The sequence below is a fragment of the Pleurodeles waltl genome, chromosome 12 (assembly GCF_031143425.1).
Source record: "Pleurodeles waltl isolate 20211129_DDA chromosome 12, aPleWal1.hap1.20221129, whole genome shotgun sequence".
Lineage (NCBI taxonomy): Eukaryota > Metazoa > Chordata > Amphibia > Caudata > Salamandridae > Pleurodeles > Pleurodeles waltl.
Window position 1 is genome coordinate 653,779,768 of NC_090451.1, and position 18,514 is coordinate 653,798,281.

Below are 18,514 nucleotides of genomic sequence, written 5' to 3' on the forward strand. Positions count from 1 at the left end.
TCAGCAGTACCAGAAAGAAAATCATTTGAGCATCTCGAAGGAAAGAAAGAGACGTTTCTTAATCAAACACTGAGCAAGAGAACTTTGTGGCCTCCAATAACAGCCCCGAAAGAGTTGATGGTGCTACCTTATTAAAATAGTGGGGTGAACACGGGGTTTACCTTCACCGATCAGAGACCAACTTTCACCATATATTGTTAAACTGTTCGACATCCTTGGAAACGTCAACTCTATACAATGCTGAATAAAGTATCATTGGAGGGCCTTTATTGAACTGATCATAGTTTGCCAAAGCTGAGAGACTGCTCCCTGATGCCAGTCCCTGGCCCGGTGGGGTACACTTCTATTATTGGAGTCATGACCCTGTTTTGGTACCAGCATGTCTGAAAGCCTTTTGACAGAGCCTAGTTGGTGTGTGCCCAGTCAAGAGGAGACACAGATCACTAAAGGGGTCTCTTGAGGGAGAGTAGCAGAATATTTTTATAAAGCACAGAGTTATGGTTTACATTGGTGTGTCCAGAAAGCACAAGAGAAGCATTTCAAGGCAAACATACATTGACACTACTTAAGTTGTCTACTGGGACATTATCATATGACATTAGTGGTGAAGAGTTTTTTTTGTGTCATGACTTACTATTTGGACTGTAGGTCTCAAACTCGATTTTGGGGAATGAAACTTACAAGAAAAGCTATGTACGACATGGAAAACAGAGGCAAAATGGTTTGCTATCCGCATATAAATACTCAATTGATAAAATATTATATGATCCTCCTGCAGATGGGTGCTATTTGGCACTTCCTTGGGCATTAGCTTCCAGGTTTTGACAAATCACATTTAAGGATGGAAGCTACAGCCTCATCGGCAGTGGAATTCGTTATTTGGATGTATAGCATTGGATAGTGATTCATTTGTAATGGCCTTGTTACCAATTATGCTGTCCACACCTTTGCACATTTAACGTGGCATAGATTTATTTATAGTTGCTCATGGGACTGACCACCTAAGGTGGTATGATTGGGCTGCATGACAATGTGCATGTTAATGTAGATTCTTACATCCGACTCTCCTCCTTGCATGGCCCTTCTTTCTGTTACCGATGCCCGGGAGTCATGCCCCCTTGCACAGAACGAAAACTGGTTTAAGTGCTGGAGGGCAGCTCTCTTTCAAGTGAATAGACCATGAAGATGACATCGTCCCAAGCTGGCACAGACGGGTGGCCTGGTCGCACAACTTCAAAGCCCATGTAGCCAAAAGCACGAAGTAGCTCACCTGTGAATGCAAGAATGGAGTTTGGTTAGTAGTGGCAAAGGCTGGATCCTGAGCATACCTTCATGCACTGTCTAGCCTCTGCAGATCTACGTGTGAGCCCTTCTAATGCAGAACTTTGTGTCGAACATTGCAACGTGGTCCTTTTGACTTAAAAAAAGAAAAAGCACAGGATCCGTAGTCAGCCCAGAAAGTGGTTGTAGAAGAAAGGTGTTTACTTGCCATAGGGATCAGATTCTATAATCCACAGCCCTGTCTTTAATTGAAACTAGGAGCCAGTGTCTGCTTTAGATCCAAAGGAAGCCCTTCTAGGTTCTGTTAGAGAAACAAAATTATGTTCTGTTTGCTACTGTAGTTTGTGGAGTGCTGTCCTCCTAGTGCAGGTCAAAGAAAGTATGTCACACATCACTCGGCTGAGCTCCCTGTGAAGTATTCTTTTAAGCAGACCAGTACGAAGCCAGGAACACTAAATATTTTCATGCAGTCACGATGCATAGCCAGAGCTACTTATGTCCCTGTGCGTTGTCTGGCGCCAACCAGTCCAAGAGCACCCTAGTACATAAGTGGTGCTGCAGTGCTCGTTTCTTCAGTGTTTTACCATTATACAAGTGTCGGAACTGTAAACTTGTCCTGGAGCTATAAAATGGTTCCACTGAGCATGCGTGTTTGAAATTAGATTGACTTCTGTTTTTTCATGCTTCTTTTGAAAATGACCAAACGGCCACTGAGGTTTAAACACTGTCTTCATAGCAAGACGTTTGATGTAAAAAAAAAGGACTGCTGTTTGGGACTCAGACAAGCACCTTTAAGTGATACCCTTCTGACAACACATCTAACCAATCCTACCCTAACCCAGCCTGCATTGGAATCCTCTTACCTTTTAGAAAGTGATATCGGGACATAAAATGTGCTGCAATTGTGAATTAACAAACAGTTACCTAGTTCGCCCACTGTCAGTCCCTTAGAAATCTGACAGAAGCATCAGAGTAGAGAAAGAAGTAGGAAATACTTGATATCTTACAGTGGGTCCTTATTGCCCACATACAGTCACTATAAAGGAAGGAACAAAAGCACCAGGGCTTACGTTCAGGATTCAGTGTGACTCTAGAATCTGTTGATGCAGCACTGAAAAGAACCCTGATTAAGGGGAGGGCAAAGCTTTTTAATCTTATGACTCCGGTGGTGAGTTTTGAGGCATTTAAGGCATATATTCATTGCATCAACATGCAGATGAATAACTTCCTCTACCAGGTTTGCTACACAGTAGATCTGAGGCTACTGTAAGTCGGTTAGTTCAATGACAGTCACATTTAGTGGGGCTGGATGGGCATCTACCTCCCAAATTATCAGGTTTTTGTTATGGTGGCAGAGACCTTGCCAATAGTGTTTCTAAGAAAACCATGGTGCATTTACAGTGCTGCATGCATTTACAATTATAGGAGTGACCCCAGGGGGCCTGTCTGCTTAGAAGATCATCACAAAAAGAAAAAAAATATTGAAGTGTGCAGGGAGGTGGTTTGCCTTTAGATAAACCATATGATACAAGTGATTGGAATGTATGTGTCAGATAACAGGTAGAGGTTTACTGAACCTGGGCTAATGTAGAGGCTTAGACCTTTACCACACTATGGGTCTTGTGTGTATATACATACAGCATGTAATCCTTGCAATATTTTTTAAAAAGTAATATTTCTTTGCATTATTGGCTTAAAATCCATTGAAACTGAAGACTTATAGATTAAAAATCAAACTATCAAGTTCACAAGATGCACATTTTAAACTGTGTATCTCTTGATTACACTAAGAAATCGTCCCACCCAACTGCAAAGATCCAGGAAACAGATATTCACAATAAGATCAATTGCACAGTTATGCACAGCATGACTATATTTGATGAACAAAGAACATTAATACCTCCAGAATGTATCTTGCAATGCTGACGATTAAAGATGACATGAGACACGTCTGACTTTCTACTACTCTTAAAATTAACATTCAAAGTTGAGTACAGATAAGCTAGCATTGACCAGTATGGTCACAGAGACTTAGCATTCAAAGCTGAGTACGGATAAGCTAGCATTGACCAGTATGGTCACAGAATTACAGGTTCAACTATCACAGAAAGGATTTCATTACATAATAATCTCTCAGAGAGGCATACTATATCTAGGAAATGTTTACTTACTCTGTAACTATTGCTAGTGTGATAGAACATTTAGGGGGTCATTATGACCCCAGCGGACGGAGGTAAAATGGAGAAAAGTGCTGCCAACAGGCTGGTGGTACTTTTTCCCACATTATGACATTGGCGGTTTGGCTCAAGCTAAACCGCCAATGTACCACACCGTCTGCCACGGCGGTAACGACCGCTGGGCTGGAGACTTAAGTTTCCAGACAGGCAGCCGTCCCTGTCACGCCTGCGGGATTATGACCCCGCCTACTGCCATGGTTTTTGTGGCATCCTTACCGCCACGAAAACCATAGTGGTAGGCACCATCAGTGAAAGTGGGTCAGGTGGGTCCCCCTTCCCCCTCGAAACAAGGTCACTTCTCACAATGTAGTGGTGGCGGCGTAGAGCCTGTCAATAATGTGACAACCAATCCTGCCCGAGATGTTAGACCCATTTCAATCCAGTGTGCCTGCACTTTTGATTGTCCAGAACTGACAAAGATCATTTTCTCATCATGTCAAACATTCCCTTCTCATCGAGACAGATTTTTCAAGCCATCCAGGTAATGCGACTCTGCCCTATAAAGTGCATTGAACCAGCTGAAAAGGACAAGACATTCCTTGTAAAATGTCTAAAATGTCTTAATCCCTCCAAAAGAGGAGAGGACACTTGTAGCTGAACAACTCATCTGGTTCCCCCCCCCCCACCCTACCCCATCCCCCAAGCCCGGCTTTAGCACTGGGGGCGCCCTGTACGAAGTCTTTTTTAGTGCCCCCCCTCCCCCATCCCATGACCACCTCCTATGATTCCCTCACTGCCACCCAGCAAATGTGCTCCTCATCTCTCCATAGCTCCCCTTGCACATGCATTTGTTTTAAAGTGCTTGTAAAGGATGGCTTTACTAATCCACTCAGCTATCCACATAAAATATAGTTTTGTTCTTTGCAGCAGGCATATTAACACACTACACTAGTTTATGGCGAGTTAAAGCTGCCCCAAGATAAAACCCCCATCTCTCTTCCTAGCAGGAACATTAATCTCAAGAGTTATCTTGACATTTTAATTGCTTCCTGAAGACTGGCCGCAAAAGGAACTTTTCAGCAGGTGCTTTTAAATTGCAAGTTTTTAAGTTATTGCTAAACACAGCTCCCCCCTGAGGTCAGCGCCCCCTAATTCAGGTCAGCACCCGGTGCGGCTGCACCGCTCCCACTGCCCTGGTCCCCCCAGCTAACAGTGGTCAAGAAAATTACCCAAAAATACTTAAAAGTTAAGTGCTAAGAGCCACCAAGAGGCTTTTGGATCCTCATTTCCCAACAACAACATTTGGGGTATTTTATTATCAGAACAGTGTCTGAAAGGTCTCTAGTTGGCGGCTTTGAAGCCCCACAAGATGTATACAGAGGCCAATCTATACATAACCTGCCTAACTTTGGAGAAAAAGCACAGACAACAAGCAGTTTGAGGAAGATACAACAGATAGCCCACATAAAGATGCCATAATGACACAGTGTGCGGGGACACTTGCCCACTGAACCGCCTCCACTGTTGCTCAGTTATTAACTCGGAGAGCTTGAATGACAGATAAAAGCCCTAGTGAAATCTTCCATTGGGTTAATATTTTCCAAGGTATACAAAGTTTAATCAAATCGAAGGTGGTCCAGAAATTAACAAGGCAGCAACATAACTGCTGGTTAACTTCACTGATCTAAGGATTGACCGTCTGAAGAACTAAACAATGGTGAATTTTAGAAAGGCACTTGTGTAAATCCCCATGTTTGCAGGGAACAGTTTTCCAAGCTGAACATCACTTATTCAAAAACAGAAGGACTTCGCAAAGGTTTCTGCTATGCCATCTTACAACGAAATAAAGTGGTATTTGGAATGGTCATTTGAGCCAAATATTTTACAAATATCCTTAATGGTCGTAACACACCAGGCGTCGGGTAGAATGCCAGTCGAAGTTACCAAACCAAAAAAGCAGTGCTAGCTGAGCAGACCACCAAGGAACTGTGACTAACTGCAAGAGAGGGAATTATGCCTGTGTCAGTCGATCGACTCAGTTTCATAGAAGAAATAACTTTGTTACTATGGGCCAATGATACTATAAAGTCCCCATCTGCAACATCATTTATAACATCACAATACTGCAGAGCACCATTTAACAAAGTAGAAAGATAAGAAATCCAGAGCTCTTCTGAGTCTAAAGATTTTATTCTGCTTCAAATTTACCATCATCGAGAATTTTTCAGCATCCGATTGAATAACCACACTCAATACCCTCACACATTCCAATCCAGATATCCGAGACCCAAGTGAGTAGCCTTTCAAATTTATGGCTATTAAATTTATCCTTCTAAGCGCTTTCTACAGTGTTTTACTTTACCTCTGTCCCTGTATGTTGACTGTTGAATACCATTAAAATATCAGTTTTTTTACAATGCGCCACATCCCCATCGAAGTAATGCTTGTACTATATAAATAACTCCTACACAATAAAGTCCCAGAATTAAAGGAGGCAAGGGACATAGATCCATCACCAGAGATTACCTAGTAGCTCTTTGGATAAACTGTTACTCATGTATATGATAAGGAGAGCGTGAAACACATTTTGTTTTGAACCTCCGATGAATGAAGAGGTTACTTATCTTCATCTAAGTAATTGATAATTTGCACATAGGGCCAAAGAATGGGTGGTCTTTTTAGTCATGTATTCGAGGCATATCAGAATCTTATTAATGACAAGTATGAAAATCCTATTTCAGTTCCAAAGTTGGTAGTCTAGTAGTGAATACCAAGAGAACTGTGTTTCTGACATTGATTCTTGATAGACTGCCAGGAAGCTAAGACTTAGAGGAGCTTTACTTCTGAGTTTTTGACTTCTACTCATCAGTGCTGCAAATTATCCAGTGAGATTTCGGTATTTTACATGGCAGCTGGCAGAAAAAGTGATTGATCATGTAAATTTGGCTGATGAGAAAACTAGGGCGCTGAAGAAAGTGGAATTCAGTGGTTTTGAGACTTCCAACTATGTTATCTATTCTGGACTGAATTCAGTCTTTCATTAGCCAGACCAAAAGTGGTTTTCTGCAATGAAGATAAACTTGTTTTTCGGTTTGTCAGTGTGCTTCTTGATATGCCCTGGGATTATTAATCTTATAGTCCACACAGTGGCTCAAGTTAAAGCATCTAGACAGACTTCATGTTTATGGTTGTTGACAACACCATAACACCATACATAGCTTTTGGAGTAGAAAAGGTCGCTTGTGTGTGCCCTTGCCTATCTCAGAAAATACAACAATCGTTCATGTGTAGGATGTCCTGTTGACACAGAATGACATGGAGAGCTAGACTTTTTTAATGGGGAAGGCTCACTATGTGCACCCTCCTTTTCTGAGTATGATTACCTTCTGATCATTGTAGAATGAGGGGTGGAGTGATTGTGGCAAGCCATGAATGTATTTTGATCTCCTGACCTACAGTTGTATATAAAGAAGAAGTTAGAGAGCTCTTCTCAGAGCTATGTGAATTACCGGGCTTCTCCACAGCATTGCTAAAGTTCTTTATAGTGGACCATACTCTAAGTTGTAGATGATAGGAGGCAGGAAACGTTTGAAGTGCAGGTAACCCCCTTACCATTTCCTGCTCCATTGTTCCTTAGAAGGGTTACCCTCAGTCGGCTGAATGTTAGTTAAATGGAGAAGCCTCTTCCTCTTTTGTGAATTAATTTTCGGCCTCCTTTGACAGGAGTCTCCAAACTTCAATAAGCTTCCTTCTGACGCTGTGAAATAGACGATGGCTGGACCAGTCTGAAGAATACACAAAAGTTACGAGCTGCCTGTCTGGAAACTTGGCATAACTATATTTAAAAAATGACCAGCAATTGTGCAAAGACTTATCTACTAGAATCTAGGTGCCACACCAGTGGTGCCCAAGAAACTCTTATGCTCTACCGTTGGATTTACTGTGTGCCAATGCCCCTTAACCAGGTTTTGGGACAGGAGCCTGGACATACAGCAACATGCCGGTGAGGAGGGGGGGGGGGGGGGTGGTGGAGCTGCCTTTGGCCTATCATTAGGGAAGGAGATGACTGCCTACTGAGGAGAGGTGTTAAGAGGTTCCCTTGTAAAAGGAAGACTTCCTAGAAGAGGACTGCAAGGAGCTGTTATGGGAGAACTGGAAGACAGCCCACTGCAACCCAGGGAAGGGTCTGTACTGTTAGTCATTTAGTGGATTTAGACACTGTGGCCCCTGTAGCGTTCCCACCCATAAGCTAAAACACATTTGAGGACTTCCTGAGAACAAAAGCTCATCTTACAGTCTCCCCATAAAGAGAAGTACCTGTGAGTACATGCCACTCAAACTATTGATACCATACTTTGGCAGTTACATTAACAGAAACCCAAAAGCCTAGAAAAGATTGGTGCTGTGATGAGCTAACATATTGACTGACCTCCATTGACTCACTGCTATAACTTTGGGTGGGAACTTTGCTTAGTTTGATGGAGGGTTTGTGTTTGGGCACGAGGGAGAACCATCAAAGAGTATTACCGGAGGACAGTCACCAGCACCTGTTTGGACTGCACTCTCCTGCAAAATAGACATGAGGGCAGAGAGACACTAACAACGTAGCCAAGCTGGGGCTGACTTAGCACTTCTTCAGTATTGGATCTTTCATAGATTCACATGCTTGAATCATTCCCCGTTGTCGAGATGAGATTCCCCTGTAACTTAATAAATCTATCTATATATATATATGTATATATAATCACTATCATAGGCTATAATGACAATGAAAAGGTCAGTTTAATAGCCGATCCATGTAATTTTTCAAAAAAGGACCAAACTTGAATTATAATCAATCAGGCGACAGCACCCTCTAAAACAATCCCAACAGAGGCTGAGTCCCTCAGATTTTCTACCGCACGTCGTGTGAAGGGAGTCTCCCTCAGCTCTGCTCAGTTCTTCAGCTTTTACTTCTTTTTGGATCATCGAAGATTATATTTCCTGTTTCATTTCTCTAACCCTGGCACTAATATATCAGAGTAGCAGTAAACAAGGTAAAAGACTACATAAATATGTCTAACCTTCTCCTCAAAAACTCTCACGTTCTGAGAGATGAGGCCATTATTGGCTGGGATTACAAAATCTTAAATATATCACTAATAATGAGGACAGTGAGGATTCCTTCACCCCAACGGAGAAGTCTGAGAGACACTTTGCGCTAGGCTCTCCAGAAGGCATGCAGAAAAGCCATTAAAAGACTTACCATGAGTCTTCATAAGGCACTTCTCATAGAGAGAAAGAAAAAAAAATGGAAAAAGACCCTCAATTCCCTCTTCAACTCTGACAATACATCAGAGAGACCCTCATAACCTTAAAATGGGGCGTCTGAAAACCGCCTGTAAAATCATTTTTCACAGGAATTACTTTGAGGTGGTTGATGACAATGTTGACTATTATTACCTTGTCTACGATGGCCTCATTTACGATGGTCATCTATGACCGCCTCATCTATGACGGTCGTCTACGACAGTCATCTACAGTGATCGTCTATGACGGTCATCTACAGTGATCGTCTGACGGTCATCTACAGTGATCGTCTACGACAGTCATTTACAGTGGTTTGTGATGGCCTCATCTATGAAGGACCTCAACTATGGTGGTCATCTACTATTGCCTCATCTATGACGGTCGTCTACAACGGTCATCTACAGTGGTCATCTACGATGGTCATCTATGGTGGTGGTCGACAACGGTCGTCACCGGTGGTCGTCTACGAAGGCCTCATCTATGATGGTCGCCTATGATGGCCTCATCTACGATGCTCATCTACAACAGACATCCACAACAGCCTCCTCTATGACAGTTGTCTATGACATCCTCATCTATGATGGTTGTCTATGACAGCCTCATCTATGATGGCCGTCTACGACAGCCTAATATATGATGGTAGTGTGATCTACAATGGTAGTCTACGGTGACCTCATCTATGATGCTAGTCTATGACAACGTCATCAACGATGGTCGTCTACGACAGCATCATCTATGATGATCGTCTACGACGGTCATATACGACGACCTCTTCTATGATAGTCATCTGTGACAGTCTCACCTATGACGCTCATCTGCGACAGCCTCTTCTGATGGTTGTCTACTACTACGGCCTTGCCTACAATGACCTAGTCTACGGAACCACATCTACGAGGGCCTTGTCTATGTATGCTTTGTCAACGATGGCCTTGTCTATGACTGCATCCTCGACTAAGGCCTCGTCTGCAGCAAAGGCCTTGTCAGCAACATTGTCGACATGAGCCTAGTCGTTTACAACCGCCTCATTGAACTTGATCACAATACAAATTAAGACAAAAACACAAAATTGTCAGCAAAAGCAAAACACACATAATCCAGAATAATTTAGTGTCAAGCACTGAGATACCAATATGAACAGTCAATATATTGGGGGCCAATATATGGAGCAAATACACCACACCGCCTCCAACTGCAGAGCATAAGTCAGGTCCATGTATCTTATACTAGAGCTTCAGATCATATTACAGCCACAACTGGTGGATTTCCCCACTGGATTTATTTTGGGGGTTTCCATACCCTTTGGAGCGAGCGACCAAACACTTCCAGTTCCCTATAGCAAACAAGAAATTAGTTTGTTTTTTCTTTATGAAATGTAATAGGAAAGCTGTAAAACCTATTCCAGTTGCTCGTATGACCAGGAGGAATTACAATCATGGAAAACCCTTTTATTCATAATTCCGCCTAACCAGCAAGGACACGTTCTCATCTAGGTCCATACTACTGTATGGGCTGCCAATTCACTGGTAATACAGGGCAGGTATAGCCACCAGATGTGGTCAGACATGGCTACATAAATAAAATGTTTGCCGGAAGATGGAAAAAAAATGCTGCTGTAGTGGAGTGAGATGTCAACTTAGACTGTGCTATAGATAAAGCTTCAATAGTATTCCCACAACTGGCAGGGTCAGTGGTCCTTTGATATTACGGATAAAGGCCACAACATTTAAAAATATTAAGTACAAATATATCTAATATTTTATAGTACCATGCAGACGCTCTGTGTGCATGTTGACGACTACTTGGAAGCAGTCAACGGTGGCTCTTGACACTGCATGGACTTTGTGGGGCATTGCAATTTCAAATGATACAATCTTTAGAGAGACCCAAAAAAGACAATCATCCATTGATAATTATCTGACTTGACAACCCTCTCAGTAGCACTTAGGCTAGCTTACCTACAGTGACAATGTTTCTGGTGCTGATTACACCATCCAGTGGGAAAAAATGTTCCAAAAATGTTGTCATCTATGGCAGAAAATTGCATCGGACAAATAAGTCCTGGATGTCGTCACATATATATATATATATGTTGCAGTTCACCCAGATCCCGCCATCTACCTTTGGAAGGAAGTGCTAGCTACTCTGGCCAAAGGGTCCATAGAGAGAAACCCACATTCTCAGCAAGAAAGAGCCTTCTATTCTTGATTTTGCCTCATAAACCAGAAAACAGAGGAGTGTCCATTCAGCCTACACCTCCAGAAATTAACAAGTATTTCCAGAAAAAATCCTTCTATATGGTCTCCTTCAGCACAGGATATATATTTTTGTTTTTGCATTCCCACTCATCAGAGTTCTTCCATTTGGCTTCAGATCAGCTTTTTTAGGAAGGGTTTCCCCAACTTCGACAACTCGTTGATAAAAGCACCAATGGCATTTCAAGCGTCCAAGGCCACAGAGGCTTGCCTAAAGTTGTTTCACAGGATGTCGCCTTGTGAATTATCAGAGATAATCAACTCCTCCATCAAAGAAGATACTTTCTGTTCAGTTAGCTTTTGGGCGTCATGTCCTGAGCGATCAACAGGATCCCTCCTATACGCCTGAAAATGAATGCCTTACAGGAGCAGCTACAAAAACAATAGATTCAATCAAACAAATAATTTCAGGGCCTGATGAATTTTCACATAGGTGATGGAAGCTCTAGTCTGGTAGTCTCAGACTACAAGTACTTCTCTGGAAAGCTGGGCCAGTCATCTACAGGACCTCTAATTTGAGGAAAGTGTTCTCTGCTCCAGAAGAGCATACATATAACTCACCTAGATCTCAAAGCCAACTGTTCGGTTTCCAAATTTTCCTGCCAATGTAGCAGAGTCTTCGGTGTTAGTTCGCAAGGACAGTACTACCAGCATGCAATATGTGAATAAACGAAGTGGCACAAGATCCTTGGTGCTGTCCAAGGAAGACCAGGAAATTTGGTGTCATCTAATGACACACAGGATAACTCTTCGGGCTGAACATAGTCCATGGACTAGAAATCTCATAGCAGACATGTTAAACAAAACTGGAAACAGCCTCCAAGAAGAAGAATTTGATCATTCGGCTTTAACCATGATCTTCTTTTTCTGGGCAAACTGGCTCTACATCCCTTTGCATCAAACGAAACCGGCAAATGCCAGTTCTATGCAAGTTGGCATCCACATCCAGGATCTTGGTGGAATGACTTTCGACAGATGCTCCAGGATCTATATCTACCTTTTTCCCTAATACCTTTAATACCAAAGATTCTCACCAAGAGGCAAGCAAAGCAGTGTTCTCTTGTCCTAATAGCCCCCAGGTAGTTAGTTCAGCATTGGTTCACTGAGCTTCTCCTGCTATCAGAATACAACCACATTCACCTACCAACATTCTGTAAACCTTTGATGATAAACTAAGGCCAGGATCTTCATTCTTATGTAACTTCTCTCCTCTTAGGCGCACAGCTCCTAAATTCCATCAATCCAAAGATCTCAATATTCCTCAGGACTGCAGGTGTATTCTCTCCAAGTCAAGGAGGAGGCCACGATAAGGACACGTTAACATTAATGGGAAAGTTTCTGCCTGTGGCGCCAGAAAAACAAGCCTACAGCCTCTTCTAGCATAATATGGCAATTAACTATCCTATCTCCTATCACTAGCTCAGTCACAGTTGGTACATTCGTCCGTTAAGGTACAGCTTACAGCATTATCAAGATATAGCTGTTCATCACAGTTTTACATTCTACTCTTGCAGCATCATTAAACAAGTCATGAAAGATTTATTCAGTGTTCTCCTACAGAAAGGACTGCTTCCTCAGACTGGCACCTGTACATACTTCTATTTCAACTCATGAAGAGTTAATTCAAACCCATTGTCAGAGCACACCTCATATTTCTCGCATGGAAGGTCATCTTGTTACTGGCGCTCACCAGACTATCCATCCCCTCACAGAGAAAAGTAGGGTGCATTCAACTGGGGCAGTTCCACTTCAACTACTTTGTTTGCGTAAGTACCTCTGGAGAAGATGTCGTGATGCGACTTGGAAAGTGTTCATATTATTCATGCAGTATTATTACCTGGAGTCGGCATAGCGCAATCATACAGCAGTTGGTTTGATTTTTCTATACCACTTATTTCATTAAGGGGAGCCTCTTTTGGTTCCATGTGTTTACGTATTCATGCAGATTTTAATGTAGGATGTGTATATATGGATATATATATATTCCACAAAGCGTCCTGCTTCAGCTGACTGCTACCACCAGCAAGGTTAGTGCACAGCTCTGGGTGCAGGATCCGTATATATTCACCAAACTTCCCTCTCCACGTTACATCAAAGGAAAATGCCGGCACTCCAGACTTCATTTCAAGTCCACCATTTTTATTTAGTAAATGACTGTACCCAACAAAAACATTTAAAAATTCAGGGCTGACGAGTTTCAACCATATTGGTCTTATTCATAGCCCACATTGACTAGTTTGAAAAACAGGCTCTATCCCCTCACAACCTTAAATCCTGTTAATTTAATAAACATAAACAAAATACTCACACTAATACAACATATTTATAATTCAAACTCATTAAATTCATCAGTACATCATTACTCTTGTTTCCCTCTTACAATTTTTATTTTTTATTTTATTTATTCATACCAGAATACTGATCATGCTACCTTTTCCAATTTAAATAATTGATTCTTCTTATCATAAACAATCATTCCACTTCCCCAACTAAATACAGAAACTCTTGTTTCCATCATTAATGTCAAATTAACTCATTCTTTCATTCTTCCAATGTTTATACACTTAATCAATTCAGAGGTGTGAGCCACATCATTGAGTGTTAGATCAATATTACCACCAGTGATTAACATTGCAACATTTCTATCTAAAGGAAAAAGGGGGGGGAGGATACTTGGGTGGGGGGGGATTTAGAGGGGGAGGTGGGGAAAGGGGGGGGGAATTGCATATGAATGTTGTGTATATACTTTCTACCCACCATCCACTGTTTTGCGCTAATACTATAAGATATACAAATACAGTAACTGCTTGCTATTCTGATTCAAGCATATGAATCTGTGAAAGATCCAATACCGGAGAAGAAAATAAGTTACTTACCTGTAACTGCAGGTCTCCAGTATTGGTATCTTTCATAGATTCACATGCGACCCACCCTCCTCCCCAGAGAGGCTCCATTTATAGCTTGGGTTTATCTATTCCCCATTGTGCTTGAAAATCTGAGGGACTCCGCCTCTGTTGGGAGTGTTCTAGAGGGTGCTGTCACCTGATTGGTTATAATTCAAGTTTGGTCCTTTTTTGAAAAGGACATGGATAGGCTATTAAACTGACCTTTTCATTGCCATTATAGCCTATGATATATATATATATATATATATATACTGCTTTATTAAGTTACCGGGACTCCCATCTCGACAACTGGGAATGATTCAAGCATGTAAGTCTATGAAAGATACCAATACTGGACAACTGCAGTTACAGGTAAGTAACTTATTTTCATCTGTTCCTTGTGGACTGTATGGGATGCACATCACCTGGTGCTGCATAGCCCTCACACTCTGCCAGCAAAAGGTGGCTGATCCACTGCATACGTAATAAGCACAGTGGAGTGCAAGCATATAATATTGCCAAGAAAACTGGGATCTTTTGAGGGCTACGTTATGTGCTACCAAGAACCTATGAAGGAGTAACGTTGGGAATGGTATGCAGGAACCCAAGAGCACGAGCTCCATTCCATGCCCTGGAGGGCAACTGATCATACCTTGCATGGACTATACTTTGCTGCAAAACTCATCAGTGGGAAAAAAACCTTTGCTAATGCTGGCTGGTCCACGCCCATGGTGATTGTTGTCTTGTCCACTGTGTTTTACGTCTGCCCTCTGAATTTTGTGTGTTCATTATTACATTGTGTGTTAGAAGTAAAGGACATTGACTTACTGACTGCTGTTATGACTTTCACTGAGATGTGAGCTTTTACCCAATACCACCTGCCTGAGTAAGCCTAGATCTGCTCAACTTCACTATCCTGAAGAATAAGCCCTAAATTAGCTCACATGGTGATCAGTTTTGGGTTCAGTAATTGGGTAAAACCCTAGGATGCTGGTGGTAACAGGCCCTGTGTACTACAATTTGCACCATTTAACAGGCCTGCCCGAGGATTCATGAAAAGTTGTCACTACAGCACCACAATACATATCTATTTTTCCAACCACACAACAGAAAGAAAGATTATCAGAGCAGGTGCATTATCACTTTAATCAAATAAGGGAGATGGTGAGCCCACCTCCAGTAACCCCTACGCAGACAATGCTCATGCAACTCAGACTTCAGCTAGGACACCACATATATTCTGGCTCACTGCTGAGGCTTTCTTTGAGAATTTTCATTGCCTCCTTCTAGGCTTTGATGCCTTTATGCCATTTGATGTTGCAATATTTTTATTGTAAAAGTCATTGATAAGGAACAGCCAACTAGGGTACTGTACAAATAACAACCAAGAACCTATGAAGAAGTAACGTTGGGAATGGTATGCAGGAACCCAAGAGCACGAGCTCCATTCCATGCCCTGGAGGGCAACTGATCATACCTTGCATGGACTATACTTTGCTACAAGACTCATCAGTGGGAAAAAACCTTTGCTAATGCTGGCTGGTCCACGCCCATGGTGATTGTTGTCTTGTCCACTGTATTTTATGTCTGCCCTCTGAATTTTGTGTGTTCATTATTACATTGTGTGTTAGAAGTAAAGGACATTGACTTACTGACTGCTGTTATGACTTTCACTGAGATGTGAGCTTTTACCCAATACCACCTGCTTGAGTAAGCCTAGATCTGCTCAACTTCGCTATCCTGAAGAATAAGCCCTAAATTAGCTCACGTGGTGATCAGTTTTGGGTTCAGTAATTGGGTAAAACCCTAGGATGCTGGTGGTAACAGGCCCTGTGTACTACAATTTGCACCATTTAACAGGCCTGCCCGAGGATTCATGAAAAGTTGTCACTACAGCACCACAATACATATCTATTTTTCCAACCACAAAACAGAAAGAAAGATTAGCAGAGCAGGTGCATTATCACTTTAATCAAATAAGGGAGATGGTGAGCCCACCTCCAGTAACCCCTACGCAGACAATGCTCATGCAACTCAGACTTCAGCTAGGACACCACATATATTCTGGCTCACTCCTGAGGGTTTCTTTGAGAATTTTCATTGCCTCCTTCTAGGCTTTGATGCCTTTATGCCATTTGATGTTGCAATATTTTTATTGTAAAAGTCATTGATAAGGAACAGCCAAATAGGGTACTGTACAAATAACAGTAGATAAACATATTGTGATGCCAGACAACCCTTCACCAAAAATACAGAGTTCCACCTGTAACTTTTTGGTCTATCTTTCCATTTCCAGGCTAATTAAAAAAAAACTGGGTGGGACAGATTTAGGGAAGGATAGAGCAAAGAAAGCAATAACACACTAAGACCAGGTCCAAGAACAATCAACTGCCAGGAAATAGGACCCTTTAGCCTCTCTCTGGGCGCTCCTATCCTGGGGGGTCCAAATCTTCTAGCGGAAATAACTAGCCTCTTTTAGAGCTTGCCCTATACATTGCCTACTCCAAATATGACCTACATAATTCTTCTACATTTTAAGCACATTTAACTTTTGGATTGTAAATATACAATTAAAACTGACACCATTGAATCTTGTTTCGTCAAACTAATACACACCCACTAATGAACAATTTAATACAAACTTTCTATAAGAGAATCAATTACCAGAAAAATGTAAAATAGATGGCTGTCACATGGGGGCAGCTTCGAGGAGACAAAATATGAACTCTCCCTTCATAATGCGAAAAGGTATTTTTCACCTGATTTAAACTTGACCCCTAGTAAAACGTAGGTGTAACTTAGGGTTGATAATGAAATCACTAAACTTCTAACCTTCACCGTCTGTTGTGGTGTTTAAAGGTCTTGAACATAGTTTACTTTCTTTCTCATTAAACCACAGTTCCATTAGAAAGGAAATTGAACCGCATTGTCCTTTAAAGACAACTATTAATGTAGCCTTGAATCCGGATTACTTAATCTTGCACTTCATTTCCAAATGTCACTTCAAGCTTTCTATATTAGGCAACAAGAAACTGGGATAAATAAGATGGAGTTTTCCAATTCACCATCAAAGTTACTGCCCTATGTTTTACAGCAGGAGGTGATGGGCTACTGATCTAGACATGCAAACTTAGAAATGAGTGTAGGAATGTATGTAGGAGACGGATGTTCACATTTTACATCACTCCTGACGTTAAATCACACTCTGATGACATTCCAAATTACATCATCCAAGTCATCATCTAGAATGAAAAGCTGACAGCAAACTGTCAAAATCATTGGATGGTTTCATAAGTGAAGTCATAAGCAATGGAGTTGCAAATTATACTTAGGTCAGTTACGTATAGCGGGTGAACCTTTTTTGGTTTTCAAATGTTAGTTTTTAAACTATTACACAATCTATGTATAGCTCCACTGTAACCATTAAAAATCTCAGTTTTTTTTTTTTTTTGAATGGATGTCACACTTTTAGTGCCATACATATGTGGAACCCCACTTAAACCCTTTTTTGTGAAGAAAAAAAAAAAAAAAATATATATATATACACATATTTTGTAAAGCACATAGCTACCTTATATGAGGTGTCCCAGCAGTTGGTACGGGCATCCGCAGGCCAAAATGCAGCTGTTAAACTACCATACCTCCCAAGCTAAATCTTGAAGGTACCTTGGACCTTTGTTGGTGAATGCTTTGTGAAAATAACACAAGGCTTTGAAAGAGGATCTCTGCGTCGGTGGATACCAATAAAGCATCTTAAGCGCAACCCCAATAGATATATGCGCTGGCAAGTTCAATAAGGGACGTGCAGCAAAAGTCTGCAGTCTTTAGAGTCTCTTCAACCGACCCTTTATAACTACAAAATACAACACATTACAATTGTCGAGCCTAGAGAAAATCAAGGCCTGAACTACTGTTTTTTCTTCAGGTTCTGGAAAGAAACACAGAATTTTCCTCAACATCTTGAGCAGTCCAAAGACTTTTCCTGTCACTGTAGTTATTGAGCTGTCAAAAGACACTTTTTAATCAAACCAGATGCCAAGATTCTTGACCTTGGGAACAGGCACTGGGCCCAACTCATTGGGCCTCCATGCAGTGGACTAGATATTCTAATGATTGCTCAAGGTCAGAACCTCAAACTTCCCAGCACTTAGTTTAAGACAATTCAAATCCATCCAACCAAGCGGCCTCTGCAAGGCATAGGCATATAAAGGAGGCCATCTGGGAAGAATTCTGTCGCAGCAACGTGATAAGCTGTATGTCATCTGCTTATGAGATGATGGTAAACCTGTGGCTTTCGATGAACTTCACTAGTGGGTGCACGTACACATTGAACAAGGCTGGGCTCAAGGAGGAGCCTTATGTCACTCCTTGCTTCAATGGAAGTACTTTTGACTGGAAAGGTTATCCCAACACATGAAAGGTGCGCCCTGCAAAAAAGAAGCGACCCAACTTAGTCTCTCAATCAGGATATTGTGGGGCAGTGTTGAAAGTGGCACTGAGGTCCAACAGAATCATTGCTGCAAAATCGCCAGAATCCAACATCTGATGGATTGACTCTGTAGCTAGCAACAAGGCTGACAAAAGCCTAATTGTGTCCTGTGTAGCAGGTTATGGCTCTCTATAAATCTTG

General features: G+C 41.7%; 1 protein-coding gene across 1 annotated transcript in view; it reads right to left on the reverse strand.

Moving 5' to 3' along the window:
• Positions 1-946: 946 nt before the first annotated feature.
• Positions 947-18,514, reverse strand: part of OAZ3 (ornithine decarboxylase antizyme 3) — a 40,391-nt gene continuing 22,823 nt past the window's right edge. The window contains exon 6 of the mRNA XM_069216023.1: positions 947-1,270. Within this exon, the coding sequence (XP_069072124.1) occupies positions 1,140-1,270 (131 nt within the window). The 3' untranslated portion in view covers positions 947-1,139. The remainder of the gene's footprint in view (positions 1,271-18,514) is intronic.